This window comes from Balaenoptera ricei, chromosome 3, assembly GCF_028023285.1.
Source record: "Balaenoptera ricei isolate mBalRic1 chromosome 3, mBalRic1.hap2, whole genome shotgun sequence".
NCBI lineage: Eukaryota > Metazoa > Chordata > Mammalia > Artiodactyla > Balaenopteridae > Balaenoptera > Balaenoptera ricei.
In genome coordinates, this window is record NC_082641.1 from 166,656,776 (window position 1) to 166,675,738 (window position 18,963).

At 61.0% G+C, this 18,963-nt stretch overlaps 1 protein-coding gene across 5 annotated transcripts in view; it reads left to right on the top strand.

The window, feature by feature from the left end:
• OBSCN (obscurin, cytoskeletal calmodulin and titin-interacting RhoGEF) overlaps positions 1-18,963 on the top strand; it is a 196,057-nt gene that overhangs the window by 172,866 nt on the left and 4,228 nt on the right. For all 5 annotated transcript variants that reach the window (XM_059917953.1, XM_059917957.1, XM_059917955.1 and 2 more), the window contains 15 exons: positions 9,332-9,529; positions 10,336-10,432; positions 10,760-10,881; positions 11,423-11,535; positions 11,692-11,860; positions 12,011-12,098; positions 12,541-12,741; positions 13,480-13,540; positions 14,051-14,128; positions 14,491-14,663; positions 14,754-14,780; positions 15,534-15,686; positions 15,776-15,821; positions 15,956-16,033; positions 16,357-18,370. In XM_059917953.1, the coding sequence (XP_059773936.1) occupies positions 9,332-9,529; positions 10,336-10,432; positions 10,760-10,881; positions 11,423-11,535; positions 11,692-11,860; positions 12,011-12,098; positions 12,541-12,741; positions 13,480-13,540; positions 14,051-14,128; positions 14,491-14,663; positions 14,754-14,780; positions 15,534-15,686; positions 15,776-15,821; positions 15,956-16,033; positions 16,357-18,370 (3,618 nt within the window). The remainder of the gene's footprint in view (positions 1-9,331; positions 9,530-10,335; positions 10,433-10,759; positions 10,882-11,422; positions 11,536-11,691; positions 11,861-12,010; positions 12,099-12,540; positions 12,742-13,479; positions 13,541-14,050; positions 14,129-14,490; positions 14,664-14,753; positions 14,781-15,533; positions 15,687-15,775; positions 15,822-15,955; positions 16,034-16,356; positions 18,371-18,963) is intronic.

Below are 18,963 nucleotides of genomic sequence, written 5' to 3' on the forward strand. Positions count from 1 at the left end.
CTGGATGAGGGGAAGCAAGGACGGAGGAGGGGATTCAGAGGTTGAGGGGCAAGCACTGGTTGCCAGTTCCTGACTGGAGCAGCATGTATGTGGGCCGGAGGAGGGTGGGCTGTGAACCCAGAGCCTGGGAAAGGCTGGAGGGGCAGTCCGAGGGGGTGGGGGGGGGGCGCCCCTAAGCCCTGCTCACCATCCCTGGGGGAATAACAAGTGCCTATAAAGGCCAGACCTGGGTCCTGAGCAGCCTGCCAGGCAGTGGTCAGAGGGGTGTTATAGGATGGGTGGCAGGGATGGTAGGAGGGACGTCTCCGCAGAAGCAGGCTGCTGGATCCCAGTTTGGCTCCTGGGAGAGGGAACAGGTGTCAGGGGCCTGACCCTTCCACACTTGGTGGGGCTGGCTGAGGAAAAGGCAGAATGCCGTGGCTTGGCCTCCCTGGCCTGGCCTGGGCCAGGCTGCAAGGGGTCTGGGCTGCAGAATGGGCCTCATTAGGGAGCAGTGTGCTCCAGGGCAGGAGGTGAAGGGTGGCAAGATGCCTCACTCCTCCACTCACGCTTGGCTCCAGGATCCCAGCTGGGCCCAGCCCGGGGATGGCCCAGGGCAGGCAGCAGCCCCAGGGAGAGTTTCTCCCAGTCTGAACTGCCTCACCTGGAAGGGGCTGCCAGGACAGATGCTGAGCCTCCCATCCTCGGGGGCATGCAAGCAGAAGCTGCACCCAAAAAGCTGGTGGAGCTGCAGCTCTCACAGTAGGATGGGCTGGGATATGTGTCCTCCCAAGTCCTGAAAGTTGGCTTCTCTGATGCCTTGAGCCACCGGATCAATCCCTCCCAGGGCCCAACGTGCAGGGGCTGCTGTCTCTCTGGACCCTCACAGAGTCGGCCACCTGGCGCCAGGAACTCAGCCTTGGGGCCTTTGACGCCCTCTAGGGACTCTTCCTTCCCTCGTGGGCAGGGGTCCTGTTCCTCAAGCCCCAAAGGGCACTGGTCAAGCCGGTTCCCATCGGAGGGCCCCATGGCATCTGCCGGCACCTCTACCCTGCCCTGTGGCATCTTACGTCGGGCAGAGCAGGGCTCAGCGTGCACCTCAGCACACCCTCTCGACTGGTGACAAGCACATCCTACAGAGCTATTTACTTCATTGTCATGATGGGTCTCTGTCAAGGTCCCGTGGACGCAGGGTGTGGAGGAGGGGTGGCCCACCTGTGTCGGAAATGGCCTTCGTGCCTCATGAGGAGAGGCCAGTCTTCACAGACCCTGGAATTGGAGCCCGCTGCCTCCTGCTTCCTAACCCTATCCTGCCGCTTCATCATTAACCCGGTGGTTCTGCAGCCAGAACGGGCCCTGGCTGGCCCTGTGGGGTGGGGCGCTGCCCTTTCGCTTGTGAAACCGTGCAGGGCCAGGAGCCGCACTTTGCACAGCCGCACTCCTTCCACAGCCAGTACTCACTGGAGCCCAGAGCCCATCTGCTGGCAGGTTAGGTCAGGAACAAAGGTGCCAGGAATGTAGCAGCCCACAGGTGCCCTAGCCACCACCCCCAAAAGCAACAGAATGAGGCCCCTGTCAGGGAGGATGAGGCAAGGAGCCCTGGATCTCTCCTCTCACTGCTTGGCCTACAGGCCACAACAAGTTGGTGCTCTCTGGGCCCAACTAAGTCTAAACACACAGGATATTTTGGCTGGATCCCATTCTCTCTTCCAGTGGACTCGCCTCTCTCCAGGAGGCAGCTTGCACAAGCACATACAGGCACACACACGTGTGCATGCAGACACACACATTAGCGTGGACACACATATGCACACACACAAACATGCACAGTAAATGTGGCTCCCAAGTGCCATACAGACACAGCTAGTACATTTAATTCACGTTCATCTAATTGGAGACAAGGTTAAAATACTCACAGTCATCTAAGGGAAGTTCTTTTTCTATGTGGCACTGCAACAGGGCAGAAAATCCCATCGACCAGGGACTAGGAGGCTGTGTGCCCTAGGCCATGCCACTTGACTTTTCTGAGCCTCCCCCTCAATTTTCCCCACAGGATGGCGAGAGGGACTGTTGAGATGTATGGGTGCTGGTAGCTGGTGGGTTGCCTGCTATCCAGCTGGGCAAGGCTGGGAGAGGCATGTCTGTGCCAAGCCTGACCCTGTCCAAAAGCTACAGAGGAAGAGGGCTCGAGATGGTGGGGAGTAGTTGCTGCCAGGTCCCCGATGGGTCCCGCCCTGTCCCTGGGACGCGGGCCCCCTATCAGCAAAATGGGAACCACAGGCCGTATCCTGCTGGCTCCAGCGAGGAGGAAAGCTAGGAAAGTCAAGAGACAATTGAATTTGTGGGGTGCTCCTATGGGAAGACCTAGGTTTCCCTGCTCCCTCAGAGCTCAGGACCCTGCTCAGGCATCCTCAGGTCACTCCCAGAGGGACTTCTGTGGCCTCATGCCACAGAACTCAGATGTGCTACCTCTAGGACTCCGGAGTCATTCTGCCCTGGAGAGACGCCCTTTGGTCTTTAGATTTTTTTTGTGACGTAGGCACCAGCCATCCCGGTCCCAGTTTGGCTATCAGCCACAGGCCATTCCTTTTCCCTCCCTAGGCCTCGGTTTCTGTGAAAAGTGGAACTTCAGGCCTGACAAATTCACAGGGCTCCCTGGGCACATGGGCTGAAGGAAAAGCTTGGATTTCTGTGTGGGCAGCCTAGACAGAGCCCTTACTCTCCTTGAAGCTCCTGCAAGAACCCCTCAAGAGGGATTCTTCCCTCACGTGGGACACACTGTTATCACAACTCCTCGTTCCCCAGCCACTCAAGGCAGGCATTGTCACCTCCATTTCAAAGATGAGGGACCTGGGACTCTAAGCTGAGACCTTCCTACCAGGGGCACACAGTCAGGCAGGGTTTGGATCCAGTGCCCTAAGCTGAGCAGGTTACTACACTGCCATGCCACTCAGATAGCTCAGCCCCCAAACACCGGCTGATCTGTAACCCTCGCTATTCCAACTGTTTTCTTTGTAGTCACTGAGCAGGAGACTAAAGTCCCCAAGAAAACCGTCATCATGTAAGTGCAGGCGTGTTCCTAACCTTCCTTCTGACTGCAGTGCTCCCTGCATGCCCACTAACCTCCCTGGAGCTTGCCTGTGTAGCTTGGCCCCTTGCTTGTCTGACTGCTTGCCCACATGGCCTTTGTTCACCACGCAGACTGCCAGCACCTTGCGGATACTCCCAGGGCATCCACCTCCCCCTGGGCCCTTGGCTACCTTCACACTTCAAAGCTGTCTCTTCCAGGGTCTAAGTACCCCTTTCATGGCCCCGTTGCCTCAGCAGGGTAGACTTACTCTGTGTACGTCACAGTGGCTCACCCAGGGCTTGGACCCAGAATCATACCAGTTAGGGGGAAGCAGGGACTGAAAGCTGCTTCCCCCAGTGTACTAGAGGCAGAATGCTACCCTAGGATACCCTAGGGCATTGTCCAATGGAACTTTCTGTGATGATGGAAATAATCTATATTTACACAGCCCACTACAGCAGCTACTAGCCGCACGTGGCTATTTGTCGAGTGTGACTGAAGAACTAGATTTTTAAATGTATTCGATTTTCAACAATTTGAATTTAATTAAAATAGCATAACCATAGTGAACAGCACAGCTCTGGGGCCCTTAGTGGTCTCCAAACTCAGCCCTCACTAGGAAGACGGGCACATTGAGGTTCAGGGAAGAGAGGAGGCTTGCTGAGGGTGGTTCGCAATTGCACGCCAGCCGAGAACTCATTTCCTCGGCGCCACACCCACTGTGCCATTCTCCATCCTTCAGTGCCTTCAAGGCTGAGGAAAAGCCATGCATGTTGTTGATAATTAAATAATACAAGAGGTCCAGAGCTAGGTGAACCCACAGAAGGCAGGATTGGTTTTGACCTGGATAATCTGGAAGGACTTCCAGTAGGAGATGTGTGAAGTAGATGGGTGGAAGAGCTTGTAAAATCCAGGAGGAAGAAAGACTATGATTTCCTAAAGCCAGGGGACTGGGAGCCTCCAGGATGGGGAAACCTCTTAATTCCGCATAGGCGTAAGACCTCCTATAGGTGCCTGCAGGTGGTGATATTGCTGGAGAATCCCATCTTGATAAGCTCCTGGGTTAACCCTTCCGTGACTTTCTCCCTTCTCCCCCAAAGCCGATTGCCACCTCACAATAGATGGGTCTGCCTGGGGCAGAAGTAAGTCCCATCCCTGGAGGTATGCAACCATGCCAGAGCTTTACACAGATCACCTCTACATTTCATGTAAGAGGGGAGCATTGTTATTTACATTTTACGGAAGACACAATGAAGGAGCAGAGATGGGGCCAGGCAGCCCCACTGAGGAGGCATTAGGGTGTCCTCGTGCTTATGGGAGGCTGGACTAGGTAACTCCCAAGGCATCCTGAAGTCCAGTCTATTCCAGGCTTAGGGAGGTAGCAACCCTCACCCTGCAAGGAAGAGTGTACCCCTTCATCTTGAGGAATGGAGAGAGGCAACTGCCTGGAGCAGCATCCCACCAAGGGCTCCACACATTGCGCCTGCGGCACAATGAGGGGCTCTGGGGAGCCAAGGGGTACCAGAAGGAAACGGGAGAGACACCCCTGCCACCTGGCAGCCTCAGGTGCTGTGCCAGTGGCCTCAGAGCAGGGTGCCTACATGCCCTCGTGGGGGCAGCAGTGAGCCGAGCATGGGGGTGCATTTAGGAGGAGTGATCCAGCTGTCCAGTTCCACTGGACTCACTGTCTTGGCTTAGCAAATCAGGCAGTGTGAGGCCAGCAGATGGGGCCTTGCCCAGGTTTGGGCAGTCTCTGACCCAGGGACAAGCCTAGTGCCACTGAGCCTTGTGTGAAGCAGGAAGGCAGGCCTGTGGCCCTGAGTAGGCCACGTCTCCATGCCTCAGCTTCCCCAACAGTTAAGGGGGCATGGCATTTCCCCTTTACCAGGTGAGGGCCAGAGGAGGCAGGATCTGTACTTGCTATGTACCCCAAGGTGTGGCCACACATCTCTGGGCCCATGCCTGGGAGTAACTGCTCCTGGATGGAGCTGTGAGTTAGACAAAAGCAAAGCTGAACAAGAGACAGACAAAGTCCTAGTCATTGCAGGCAGCTGGTGACAGCACTGAGTTGTCACCATATGCATGCCGGGTCCCTCTGCCTGAGCCCGAGAGGAAACGCAGGTCCTGGGGCCCAGGAGAGCTGTGTGTTACTAAATGCGTTCCTGCTCCCTGCCTATTACTCATTTCACCTTCAGTACCTGGCAAGGTCAGGGGTACTGGTTGGCATAGGAAGGCCTGGGCTGACTGGTGGGCTTCTGACTCTTGGCTCTGGGCAAGTTTCGAGCCCTTTTCGGCCTTGTCTGCACCTGTAAAAGGGGGTCAGACCCATCCCCCAGAGTTGCTGCAAGGTCCCTGGCCAGCGCCCCATGCACACTCACATGCAAATGGACTTGAGTTCTATCTCCTCTTCCCCTTCCATCCCCTTCCTGTTTTGGGAAATGGAGCCCAGGAGGGAGGCGGACTTGTCTGAGGTCACACAGCCCATGACGGCCAAGCCATGCCTAGAGCCAGGTGTCCTTGCCGGGCCTCACATCCCCAGACCGAGAGGCCATGAACACAGGCCACAGGTCAAGACTCTGACATTCCTCCTGCACCTGCGGCATCAGCTGCCCAGCCTGTCCCTAACCGAGGATCACTGAGGCACCTGCCCTCTGAGAGGCCCTCTAACCCCCACCACCCTCCTGCCATGTTACAAAGCACAAAGCACTGATGGGATCAACAAGGAGGGCTGTATGGCTTGCACCCCTTCATTAGCTCTGTAAGGAGGGCTGGTGTCTCCAAAATGAGACAGCCGTAAACAAGGAAGGGAGATTGACACGTGACGTTACAAACCAGTCTGGGGTTTGGAGGTACCTGCGTGATATAGCATGGGCCTCCCCTGATGCCTCAACTCTCATTTTGAGATCTGTACACTAGAGCCTGAGGTTGGCCAGATGAGACTCTGTGCTTTGTTTCTTTGGTTCTCTGGATGGGGATCTGGAGATCGGGCTCAAGCGCATGTGTAGGAGTTAGTTTATGCAATTTCACCACTTGCTTGCTTGTACACTAACCTGATCTCTCTCGCTGGCCCCCGAATGTGCTGATGGCAAGGGCGCTGGGTGAGGCTGTGGGTCTCTGTGCCTATCTCCTCTCGGTCCTCTCCCCACAGAGAGGAGACGATTACCACTGTGGTGAAGAGCCCCCGTGGCCGACGCCAGTCCCCCAGCAAGTCTCCCTCCCACTCCTATCACCCTGCCAGCCTGTCCAAGCCAGGCCTGTTGGCCCCTGAGCTGCTGCACTCGCCAGGGGCCAGCCAATCCTGCAGGCCCGAGGCAGAGCCAGGCTGGAGGCCCACTGTGCCCACTCTGTACGTGACGGAGCCCGAGGCCCATGTGTCAGCCCTGCCTGGGGGCACTGGGCCCCAGCCCAAATGGGTGGAGGTCGAGGAGACCATTGAAGTTCGGGTGAAGAAGACTGGCTCAACGGGCGCGTCTCTGGCCAGAGAGACGCCTGGCAGCTCGGAGGGGCTTCTCTCCACACTTCCTGGCAGGATGCCTGGAGAAGACCCCAATACAAACAACTCCAACAACAAGCTGTTGACCCAGGAGCCCCCAGCAATGGTCAGTGTTGGCAAGCCCCTAGTCTTCCATGTGGAAACGGGGCCAGAGACCCCTGAGCTGTCCCCTCCCTGGGCTGCTGAAGAGGAGGTCCCCCTGGAGGAGACGGAGGAAAGAGGTACCTACCAGACAGAAGAGCCCCTGAGTGCCGATGGTCTTCAGGGCCGGGACCCCAAGATCCTCACACACAACGGCCGTGCGCTCACACTGGCTGACCTGGAGGATTATGTGCCCCAGGAAGGGGAGACCTTTGGCTGCAGCGGTCCCATGCCCGGTGCTTCTGGTGACCCGCCCTGCGAAATCTCAGTGCTTCAGAGAGAGATCAGCGAGCCCACCGTGGGGCAGCCCGTCCTGCTCAATGTGGGGCTCCCGCCAGGTTCCCAAACCTCCCCTGGCTTCTTCACCCGCGTGCCCAGCTCCCGGGAGGCGTTTCCATCAGGGCCGCAGGACCTTGGCCCCAGGGGCGTCTCCTTCTGCTTTCAGGAGGCCCGGGCTGGAGGTACCATGTCCCGGAAGCCGTCCTTCTGCACTCAGGTTCAGCACTCTGTGGACAGTGGCCAGAGCAGCTTCAAAACGGAGGTTTCCACCCAGACGGTCAGCTTTGGGACAGTGGGGGAGACTGTCACCCTGCACATTTGCCCGGATGGGGACATGGACCCTAGCCCCTCCCAGGGCTGAGGCCAGGACCCTCAGGAGCTGGGTGGCTAGGGTTGAGATGAGAGACTCTTGGGGCTGGGACACCCCTGACTAAGCTGCCGTGGTTGCATGGGGCAGCAGAAAGAGGCAAGTGGCTTTGGGGCCTAGGACCCTGCCTGGCACCAGCATCAACTCACCTCACAGCTGCCCTGGGTTTTCAACTCAGGAGAGAGTCCCAAAGCTGGCACCCCTTGGACACGTGTGCTCTGACCCTGCCCTGGCTCTCCAGCAACTCAGGACACCTCCCTCCCCTTCCTCCCTGGGTGCTTCCTACCTCACAGGACTTGGTCTTCAGCTGAGGACATTGCACGCATCTGTGATCTCAGAGTGTACCGAAGCTGCTCTGAGAGCACTGGCCGGAGTGACTACTCGCAGACTGCAGCTCTGGGTTCGGGGGCTCCAGACACAGGGAAGGCACTTGGGCATCTTTCCTGCTCCGTTCATGAGGCAGTGGCTGCCACATGGGCCCTGTCTGCCCCAGCTTAGGCCCCCGTCCCAGTGGCCAGGCCTGGCACAGCCCTGCCTCTCACCCAGGCTGGGGGTTCCAGCCTCCCTCTCGATAGGGGGCTTCCCCCAAGCCACATCTTACGCGTGAATGTTTTTTCTTGGCCTCCAGGAGGCCTGTGTGGGGCCCAGCTCTACAGACCCTCCTAGGCCTTTTCTACAGGGTGGACCAGGGTCTCTGAGTGGGAAGCAGCCCCCGTCAGTCGACCCTGATGATGCTAATAAACTGGTTCCTTGCACTGCCTTTGCTCTGCTCTTTTGTGCTTCTCCACCTGGTGACTCCGATGACTCGGGAGGGGGGGGCCCTCCTGGCCTGGTCCTGGAGACCAACCAGTGGACAGCCCAGGCCCTTTCCATTGACAGCCCTGGGTGGACGCTCAGCATCGACCTGTGGGTCCTGGCTAGTCCTGGGGATCCTGGGTGGAGACGTGATAGTTCACCTGTCCAGCTTGCTCACGTGGGCTGAGGGGCTGGTGACAGACAGGTGCACACAGTGTGGCTGGGGCAGCGCATAGTGGTTGCTCCTGCTGGGGGCCTCCTGTGCAGCTGGGTCCGTTGTCAGGACAGACATGGGGGTGTGATGTGTCAGGGGTCCTGATGACCTCCTTGGAGTGGGGAAGACAGGATGGTTGCCCCAACGCCATAGAGGGCAAACAGATGGCAGCCTGCCCAGTTGCCTCTTCAGCCTGATGGGCCCTAGGATACAGAAGATCAACAGGAGGGAGGCTCTGGGGCAGTGGAGAGCTCCATAAAGGAGGACCTTCTAGAAATGGAATGGTGGGCATCTCTGAATGGCCACACAGGGGCTGGCAGCCAGGTGGAGGAGGGAGCTGCACTGAAGGCTGAGGGCAGGAAGCCGAGACACAGGAGGGTCTGAAGGTTCCCGGGGCAGGGACCAGGTGAGAGTGTAGTGGTCTGGGTCAGGCCAGGCTGCAGGTGGAAGGGAGAAAGCTGCTGGGTGGAGGACAGGGGCTGCCCTGGGAGGGCAGGAATGCAGCCTACCCTCTGAGGAGTTCATGGCTCCTAATTTGGCATCTGGCTGTCCCTAGCTTCCCTAGACTGTGGGGCTGGGTCCCCTTGAGCCTGGGTGACCCAGTACCCTAGGATCCAGAGTGGGCTACAGGGCAAGGCCAGCCCCAGGATGAAGGGATGAGACGAGCTGAGGCTGAGGGGCCACCCAGAGTGATGGGTGGGAGTCCAGGCCCAGCTGCCCCTATAGGAACTGACATTCTTGTGAGGGCATCTGTGTAACACCCTGCGGGTGGACCAGTCCTGAGCTTGCTGCCTAGAGTGCCATCTCCCCTGGCACAGTCTCTGGATCCCTTCTTCTCTCAGGGTCCTCCACCTTCGGCCCTTCCTGCACCCAATGGGTGGCTGGAGCAGGGAGGTGGGAAGGGTGGCCTGGGGTTGGCTCATCTGGGCAGTATCCCACTCCCCGGGCTCAGGCCAACCCTTACTCCTATGCGTGGACCTGCCTCTCCTACAGATGCTGCCATCCCACCCCCAGATGCCCTGGGGCAAGTGGACCAGGAGAGCACATCCATCCAGAGGACAGTGATGTGCCCTGAGGCTCCGGGACCCACCACAGGGGAACATACCAGCCCCGGCCCCAGACCTGGGGGGCCACCTGGACTCCAGGAGGCCGGCCAGAATCCCCCAGGAGTGGAGGCTGGGGATGCATCCGGTGAGGCCTGGCAGCAGGCTGAAGGCAAAGTACTACCTGCTCCCAGGACCAACCCCACCACCCCTAACCTCCCCTCCGTTCTGACACCAACCTTGGTTAATTTGGGTGCCTATCCCATGGGGGTGAACTAGCAGAGCCTAGGGACCCCCAACATTCTGATGGCTCCACATGTTGGGGACGCTGGACAAGGCCCACCCCTCACTCAGCCTGTGAAACTAGAGGGGGGGATGGGTTCTGGGAGGTCCTTCCCACCCTGAGCATGTCTGTCCCAGGAGCCAGAGGCCTCCTGTGGTCAGCCCTCAGGGGACAGCTTGGGTACCCTGTGCTCCTGGGAGGGTGAGGAGGAAGAGGAAGAGGAGGAGAGGGGACAGAGAGAGTGAGAGGGGGAGGGGAAGGTTGTGGGGAGAAGGAGAGTGAGGAGAAGGAGGAGGGGAAAGAGCGAGAGAAGGGGAGGGGGGAGAGGAGGGGAATGGGAGGGGGAGGAGGAGGAGGAGGAGGAAGAGGAAGAGGGTGAAGAAGGGGAGGAGGAGGGGAATAGGAAGGAACAGTAAGTGAGCGGTGCCCCAGGCAGACCAGACCCCTGGGAATGTGCTATGGGGCCCCTCCCCCCAGCCCAGGGGGCTGAAGTGCACTTGCACTGGCTGGAGCTCTAGGTTTGCGGTCACGGACCCTGTGCTCTTGGAGCCCCTGCTCTGCCTGTCCTCCCCTCCTCTGGGCCCTGGAGGTCGATGCAGAGGCAAGTCATGAGGGATTGTCTCCAGCCCTATCCCAGGCTCCGTCTCACTGGGCCCCTTGCCTCCCACCAGGCGAGCCCCGGAAGGTGCCGCAACCTCCCTCCCACGAGGGCCTGGAGCAGAACTCTCGGGCACACGCTGAGGTCCAGGAACGCATGGTGCCCATCCGGTAACTTCCCCAGCTGGCTGGGGGATGAGGGGACATCCTGGGGGCAGGGTCGGGCACGGGGACAGGAGAGTAAGGGGTGGAATCACAGCACCCCTGCACTCTCCATACCAGACCCACCCTAAGCCCAAGGGTGGGGCAGGGAGGAGAGGCCACCCCTGGGGCAAGGGAAGTTGGGGGAGCTCCCTTCTCACCCAGGGCTGGGGCCCCTGCCTGTACATCCCCTCCCAAAGAGTCTGCTGCAGCCCCCATCTTATCTTGAAGCTCTGCCTCCCATACCCCAAAAGTGGAAGGGTGGGGCAGACAGCTAACTCCACTCCATGGCCCCAGGATGGAGGGCGCTGCCTGCCCCAGGGCAGGTGCAACAGAGCTCTGGGACATCCACAGCCACGTGTTCACAGAGACGAAGCACAGGACATATGTGTACCAGGCCAGCGACATGTGTGCCACAAGTAGGTGGGGGCCCGGCAGTTTACACGTGTGCCCGCCATGCTCTGGGCAAGGGGAGACATTTGCATGGAGGGGCCTGCAAAGCCACCTGGCATGTCCCAGCCTTACTGTGGCCAGGGCCCCTGCTGCCCCGCTCCCTGCGTCCCCTCAGAAGGCGTCACTGGGAGGGGAGATGCAGGCAGCAGTGACCTTTTCCCCACTCAGAGTTAGCATATTCTGTGCGGCCTGCCCTCAGAGAGCCGAGGTTGAAGCAGGAGAGACAGGGGTTAGACTGAAGGAAGCACTTCCGGACCATCAGGGGCGTGGGGGGGAGTCAGGATGGGGCCACCTTCACTTGGGAGGCAGGTGGGCTCTTTCACCCTGGGGTATATCTCGGGGCCTCTCTGCCCACCTAGGGTACCAGGGCACACCTGGGGTTACTGCCAGCCCACCTGGGTCTGGGTCTCTGTGAATGTAGGCTGGGGATCAAAGATTTCAACACAGGACAGGCTGTGGTGGGACAGAGCCAGGCTCCTTCCCAACGGCTCCCTCTCCTACCCCCAGGGCCCCCATCCATGCAGGTCACCATTGAGGATGTGCAGGCCCAGAGGGGCGGCGTGGCGCAATTCCAGGCTGTCATTGAGGGCAACCCGCAGCCCACAGTGACCTGGTATAAGGTAGGGACAGGCGTGGGGTGGGGGCCTGCCTGCGAGAGGGGTAGTGTGTGAAACCCCACTGGACTGGACACAGCACTCTCTGAAGGTCATGCTGGGCCGTGGTGCTGGGGTCACCCATGGTGGGCTGATGGCCTCCCTGCCCTCCTGTGTCTCCAGGACGGTGCCCAGTTGGTGGATGGCCCCCGGCTCAGCCAGCAGCAGGAAGGGACCACATACTCCCTGGTACTAAGGGATGTGGCCCAGCATGACGCTGGTGTCTACACATGCCTGGCCCACAACGCTGGTGGCCAGGTGCTATGCAAGGCAGAGCTGCTGGTCCACGGGGGTGAGTGGGGGACCCCTTCCCAGGCCTGTCCTGGCTCCATGCAGGCATGTGGGGCTGTGGGGATGGGGGTCCTGTGAGCTCCCACAGGCTCGGGCACTATAAAGTTGGGGGACAGAGGGACGGGGTGGTCATCTTTGCTCTCACCTACAGCTTCCCCCTCCCTGGCTACAGGCGACAGTGAGCAAAGCTCTAGGAGGAAACTGCACTCCTTCTACGAGGTCAAGGAGGAAATTGGAAGGTATTCCCCGCCCCCCATCCCAGCCCCAGGAGCCTCACCCGCTGGACCCCCACCCCCTAAGACCCTCATCCTCAGCCTCCTGGAGTTCCTACCCCAGAGTTTCCGTCCAGGAGCTCCCAGCCCTCCCCGCCACTGCACCCCTACAATCCCCACTTCAGCACTAGCAGAAGCCCACCCTCCCCCCTGGAACCCCGCCTCCACCGAGTACCTGCCTCCTCCAGCCCTCACCTTCCGGAGCCCTGCCTCCTGCGAACCCTACCTCTTTCCGGAGCCCCCGCCCGCAGAGTACCTGCTGCCCAACACCTGCCGGGAATTCCGCCCCCTCCAGTATCCACTCCCCCAGCCCCTGCTCTCCCGGAACTTCCCTTCTCAGGAGCTTTGCCCCCTTCCAAACCCCGTGCCCCAGGAACCCCACCCCCAACGCGCTGTCCCCTCCTCCCAGGGGTGTGTTCGGCTTCGTGAAGAGGGTGCAGCACAAGGGCAACCAGATGTCCTGCGCCGCCAAGTTCATTCCCCTGCGGAGCAGGACACGTGTCCAGGCTTATCGGGAGCGGGACATCCTAGCAGGGCTGAGCCACCCACTGGTCACTGCACTGCTGGACCAGTTTGAGACCCGAAAGACCCTGATCCTCATCCTGGAGCTGTATCCCGTCTCACCCCAAGGGTGCAAGGTGGCGGGGGGAGGGGGATGTGCCCCAGACACACAGAGGTCCGGAGGGCTGCGTGGGGCCTGTGGTTTTGGTGATCCCAGCACTGCCTGCCTCATGGGGGCAGCCCGTAACGCTGGCGTTTCGATGCTTTGTGACTAACCCCCTCCCCGCCCCTGAACACACTGCACAGACCTCATAGCTCCTAGGCCTTTGGGCCAGGAATTTGGGCAGGGCTGCGTCCAGAAGGTCCAAGACGTGCCCCTGTGGGCTCCTCCTGCTCTCCAGGTTGCCTTTCCAGCAGGAAGTTTGGACTTCTTACCTGGCTTCTGCAGGCCCCAAGCGCTGATGCTTCTTTGGATGCCTACCCATGCTCCAAGGAGGGGCACACACCCTACCGGATCCATCTGCCACTCGTGGCCCCGCTGAGGGTCTCTGAATGTCGTGTGTGCTCACCACACCCCGACCTCCCCAGTCAGCGTCCCCTGCAGGGGGAGGTGGGGGACACGTGAGCTCTGTGCAGAGGGGAGAGGATACCTCCGCTCCCACTCTGCCGCTGCCCACTGGCCTCAGCCCCTCTACTCGGGGCATCTTGTCCCTCCCATCCTCCTCAACTGCAAGCATCAGACTCCCTAGAATAGCCACCCCACCCCCACCCCACGATAAGACTCCCCCCAGGTGGTGTGAGGCTATGAGGGTTCCAGACCCTAGAGCTTTCCTTGACAGAGTCCCAGGTGCTCGTCGGAGGAACTGCTGGACCGCCTGTTCAGGAAGAGTGTGGTGACAGAGGCCGAGGTGACTGTGCCGCCTGGGCCGCCCACCCAGCTTCAGGGCAGCGTGCATGCCCGGCCAGGCCTCCTGCTTCCCCTCCCCTGTCCACCTGTCCCGCAGACCAGCTCCCCAGCATAGTACTCCCCACCTCAGACACCTTCTAGGGTATTCCAGGGCCTCACAGGGTGTTGCAGCTCCTGTCGGGCTTTCAGAGCCCTCCCGTGCCCTGGGCTCGCTTCTTCCCCATCCCAGACTGCACTGAACTAGCTGACCAGGCCTCGCCTGCTCTCCCAGTCCCCTCTTGCTTTGCACAGGCTGCTCCACACATCCAAACCTGGCCCGCCTTGGGGCTCAGAGGAATCCCCCAGCTACAGGGGTCTGTGAGGCTTTGCATGTAACCTGCCCTGCGGGACCACCGTCCCAGGCTCAGGTCTGGAGGGAGTTGGAGGCAGTGTAGGTGGGAGCAGGCAGGGAAGTAAGTAGAGGGGGTTCTCGAGGCTGGCTGTCTCACCTGAGCACCAGCCTTTGCTGCAGGTCAAGGTCCACATCCAGCAGCTGGTGGAGGGGCTGCACTACCTGCACGGCCAAGGCATCCTCCACCTGGACATAAAGGTATGCGGCTCCCTGGTGCCCCCAGAGCCCAGTGAGGGGCAGGTGGGAGCCTGGAGCCCATAGGCTGAGAGGGTGCAGGCCCAACACGTCCAAATTCCCTGTCAGGATATCCTCACCTCTGGGGACAGGGAGCTCACTACATTATGACAGCCCCTGCAGGTGGGGTGCAGGTCTGATGGAGCAGAAGCTGTCCCCAAATGGTACTGAAACCTGTCCCCGGGGCTGCCCACTACCCCATGCTGGCCTCACCATCATTGTGGGGCAGCCCCTCAAAGACCCTTGAGTGTCCTCCCCAGGCCCGGCAGCCCTGGGAGTCACTTCCTTAGGGTACGGCCTCACCCACTCCCGACTCTGCCTGACAGCCCCCCAACATCCTGATGGTGCATCCTGCGCGGGAAGACATTAAAATCTGCGATTTTGGCTTTGCCCAAAAAATCACCCCGGCAGAGCCGCAGTACAGCAAGTACGGCTCTCCTGAGTTTGTGGCCCCTGAGATCATCGAGCAGACCCCTGTGAGCGAGACCTCCGACATCTGGTGAGTAGGGGGGCACCCGCTCTCTGCCTCCTCCTCCTCCCCGCCAGGCCAGGTCTGGGGTGACTCACGGCTGTGGTTTTTTTCCTGCAGGGCCATGGGGGTCATCTCCTACCTCAGGTGAGCAGACCCTTGCTCCTGTCAGCTGTCTCCTCCAAAGCCAGCCCAGACCCCTCCTCAGCAGGCCCACGGGAAGCTGTTGAACTGCTGGCTGCTCCTCAGGCCAGAGACCCGAGACCTAAGGGGCAACTATCTTGGGAACATGCAGTCAGCCAACTCTGATAAGGGGTTTCTGCCAAGAGCTTTTCACACACACCCTGTCACAGAGGAGCTCTGCTGGGTCACGGGGCAGAGCACTGAGCTGTTTCCCTAAAGGGTATGGGTAATTTGTCCAGAGCCCCCTTACAACAGTTATTGCTGCCCTGAGGATGCTGGTGGTATAGACTGAGCCTGGATTTCCCCTACAGGTGGAGCCCTGATCCTTCCACCCCTGGCTAAGGCCAGGTGCCCCCTCCAGACTGACCCTTGATCTCTGCCCCAGGCTGAGCCTGGATCCCTACCCCAGGCTGACCCTTGATCCCTTTCCCAGACCAAGCCTGGATCCTCACCCCAGCCTGGGACCAGATACCGACTCCAGGCTTAGCCTGGATCCCAGCTCCAAGTTGAGCCTGGATCTCTGGGCAAATCTGAGACATATGCTGGGATTCTCAGGGCTGGATGACAGTGGTGTTAAGAGGCATCTCCAGTCAGGGCTGGGAGCCCCCAGCCACCACCATCCCCATGAGACCCAGCACTCCCTGTCCTGGCAACCTGCCTCCCATGGACCCAGAAATTCAGGTCACGACTGAAGGCTAGTCACGTCTCTGCTTTCAGCCTGACCTGCTCGTCCCCGTTTGCTGGCGAGAGTGACCGAGCAACCCTTCTGAATGTCCTGGAAGGGCGGGTGTCCTGGAGTAGCCCCATGGCCACCCACCTCACTGAGGATGCCCAGGACTTCATCAAGGCTGCTCTGCAGAAGGCCATGGAGTGAGTACACACGCCCTTCCCTCTGCCTGAGGTCCTCATGCTTGCCCCAGTGACCACTCGGACTGATCCCGGCCTTCCTCTCCCCACAGGGCCCGGCCCAGTGCCGCCAAGTGCCTTGCCCACCCTTGGTTCCTGGTGAGTAGGCTGAACGCGGGCTGGCCTGGCTCATGGGGAGGGAAACTGAGGCCAAGAAGAATGGGGGCCTGCCTGGGCCACAGGGTGCACCAGGGTCTCCCCACAACGTGCCTCTCTCGCCTGGGCTCCCCCAGAAGTCTGTGCCTGCGGAGGAGGCCCACTTCATCAACACCAAGCAGCTGAAGTTCCTCCTGGCCCGCAGCCGCTGGCAGGTGAGCTGTGCTGCCCTGTGGAGGGGGTGAGGGGGTGGGGTGCGGAGGGGGTGGGAGGCCAGAGAGGGGAATGAGGCTGTGCGTGCCCCTTCTGGGTCTGGGAGAGCAGGGAAGTGGGGCTGGGCATCCTTCATTTCAGGTCTTTGCTACCGGGGTGAGGTGGGGCAACATGCAACATCCCTGCCAAGATGGGGACAAACTGGCAGAGCCCTGGGCCCACGTCTTGTAATGCCCACCATTTCCTGAGCACCCCTCTGGGCCCACCGAGAGCTGGGAAGGCAGCGGGCAGCCAGCTGACGACCCCCTGTCCTCCACACCCCCAGCGCTCCCTGATGAGCTACAAGTCCATCCTGGTGATGCGTTCCATCCCGGAGCTGCTCCAGGGCCCGCCCGACAGCCCATCCCTCGGGGTGGCCCGGCACCTGCGTGGTGATGCCAGTGCCTCCTCCAGCAGCTCTTCCTCCTCCGACAACGAGCTGGCACCGTTTGCCCGGGCCAAGTCGCTGCCCCCCTCCCCGGTGACCCACTCCCCGCTGCTGCACCCCCGGGGCTTCCTGCGGCCTTCCGCCAGCCTGCCTGAGGAGGCCGAGGCCTGCCCACCCGCCGCAGCCTCGCCTCGGCCTGCGTCGCCCCAGGGTGCACAGCCCCCAGCTGCCCTGGGCTGTGTGCCCCGGCAGAGTGTCATCCGAAGCCTGTTCTACCAGCAGGTGGGCGAGGGCCCAGAGCTGGGGGGCGTGTCCGCGGGCAGCAGACGGCACCCCGCCCGGCGGCGGCACCTTCTCAAGGGTGGCTACTTCTCGGGCGTCCTGCCCGGCCTTCGAGAGCCACTGCTGGAGCACCGTGCGCTGGAGGAGCAGGCCACCCTGATGGCCGAAGCACCCTCCCTAGAGGCCGCCCTGCAGATGCCCGGTGCAAGCGCCCATGAGGCCTCTGGCTTCAGCCGCTCCCTGGACCTTGACTGGCTGAACACGGCCAGCCCCTCTGCCAAGACCTGCAGCGAGGGGCAGTGTTCCGCTCTGGGCCCCTCGAGCCCTCAGGGGGCCCACGGAGAGAGCGTGCCTGGAGGGGATGCACGTGCCAGGGAGGAGGAGCACCCAGAGGGGTCCCTGCAGGGGCTGAGACTACTTCCGTCCACCGGTGGTGATGGGTGCTCCCCTCAGCAAGAGGGGTCATTCCAGGACAGCTGTGGAGGGCAGGCTGCCCCTTCCTGTCAACCCCAGAGGAGTCCTGCCCCGCAGGACTGTGGCACCCCTGCTGCTTTGGCACCACAACCTCCTGGCTCCTTCCCGCCAGGGCACTGCACAGAGCCCCTCTTGACATCCCCGAGCCCTTTCTTCTCAGGAAAGCCACAGGCCTCCCTCTCCCCAGCCCAAGCAAGCCCCCAGGCAGACTCTGAGAGAGGGCTGAAGGACATCCCTCTTGCCGGGAGGCCCGATCCACCCAAACCCCCAGAGCCAGCCTCCCATGTGGGCTTGGAGCCCAGCCCCTCCTTGGACACTGAAGGCCTGTCCCAGGAGACAGAGGGCCCGTCCCAGTCTTCGCCCAGCCCACAGCGGCCTCAGGAGCTGGCGACCACACGGAAGTTCTCCCTGGGATGCCGTGGGGGCTACGCGGGGGTGGTGGGCTACGGCACCTTTGCCTTTGGTGGGGATGCCGGTGGCATGCTGGGTCAGGGCCCCCTGTGGGCCAGAATGTCCTGGGCCGCCTCTCAGTCCTCGGAGGAGGAGGAGGAGGCAGGGGCCGAGAGCCCACCACCCCAGGCCAGCACAGTGCCTCTACCTGAGGGTGGCAGGGCCCTCCCGAGGGCCTCCCAGGAGGTGAGCTCATGGGAAGACTTAAGTGGGGGCCCTCAGGTGTCGCTCGTACAGATCCGGGACCTGTCCAGGGACCTGGAAGCGGCTGACACTGTGTCTCTGGACATCTCGGAGGTGTATCCTGCCTACCTCAATTTGTCTGACCTGTACGACATCAAATACCTCCCGTTTGAGTTCATGACCTTCAAGAAGGTCCCCAAGCCTGTGGAGCCAGAGCTGCCACCCTCCCCCGAGTCTGAGGCTGGGGAGGAGCTGGCTGAGCTCCCAGAGGCCACATGGCCCTGGCCGGGTATTCTGGGCCCGCCAGAAAGCCTGGAGATCACAGAGGAGCCAGAGGACATGCAGGCCCTGCTCGGGGAGGCTGCTGGTGGCAGCAAGCGCAAGTGGTCACCCCCTTCCAGCAGTCTCTTCCACTTCCCCGGGAGGCAGTCACTGCTGGAGGAGCCCACAGAGCTGGGGCTACGCCGGAGAGTGAGGGCCTCGGTGGCCCATATCTCCCGCCTCCTGAGGGGCAGGCCTGCAGGTTACTACCCCCACCCTGCCCCAGGACAGGGCACATCCCTGTTCCTCACTCTGCACCTTGGGGCTCCTTGTCCAAAAGGACAGCTCAGGAGCTCACCTGAGTGATGCAGGAAGCCCTCCATCTTATGCTCCCCTCCCCTGTCCCGGTGCTGCCCACACCTCCCGGGACACAGTGGCTTGTTTTCGAGGTCACCTTTGCAGCTTCGATCCCTCCCCATGTGCATGTGAGGCCCAGTTGTAATTCAACTGCACTTATACCCCTGCGGAAGTAGGAACCAGACCAGCCCTCCCTGATCCCTGACCCCTGGGCCCTCCCTGACCCCAGAGCTCTCAGCCAGGCCTCCCCAGGCACCTGTGGCCCCTTGAGCTGCTGCCCTTACCTGCCCGTGGTGGCCCTGCCTAGGATGGGCTGATGCTGATGGGGTAGGGAGGGTGGTGCCCTCTGCAGCAGATGTAGCTCGTTTTCAATAAGACCCCCTGGGATCTGGGCTTTTCTGCCACATGGGAATCCCACAGTTGGCCACAAGTGGCCCCAGAGCCTTCCTCCCATGCTCCCAGAGGAGCCAGGCCCCTAACGTGTGACCTCTCATGGCC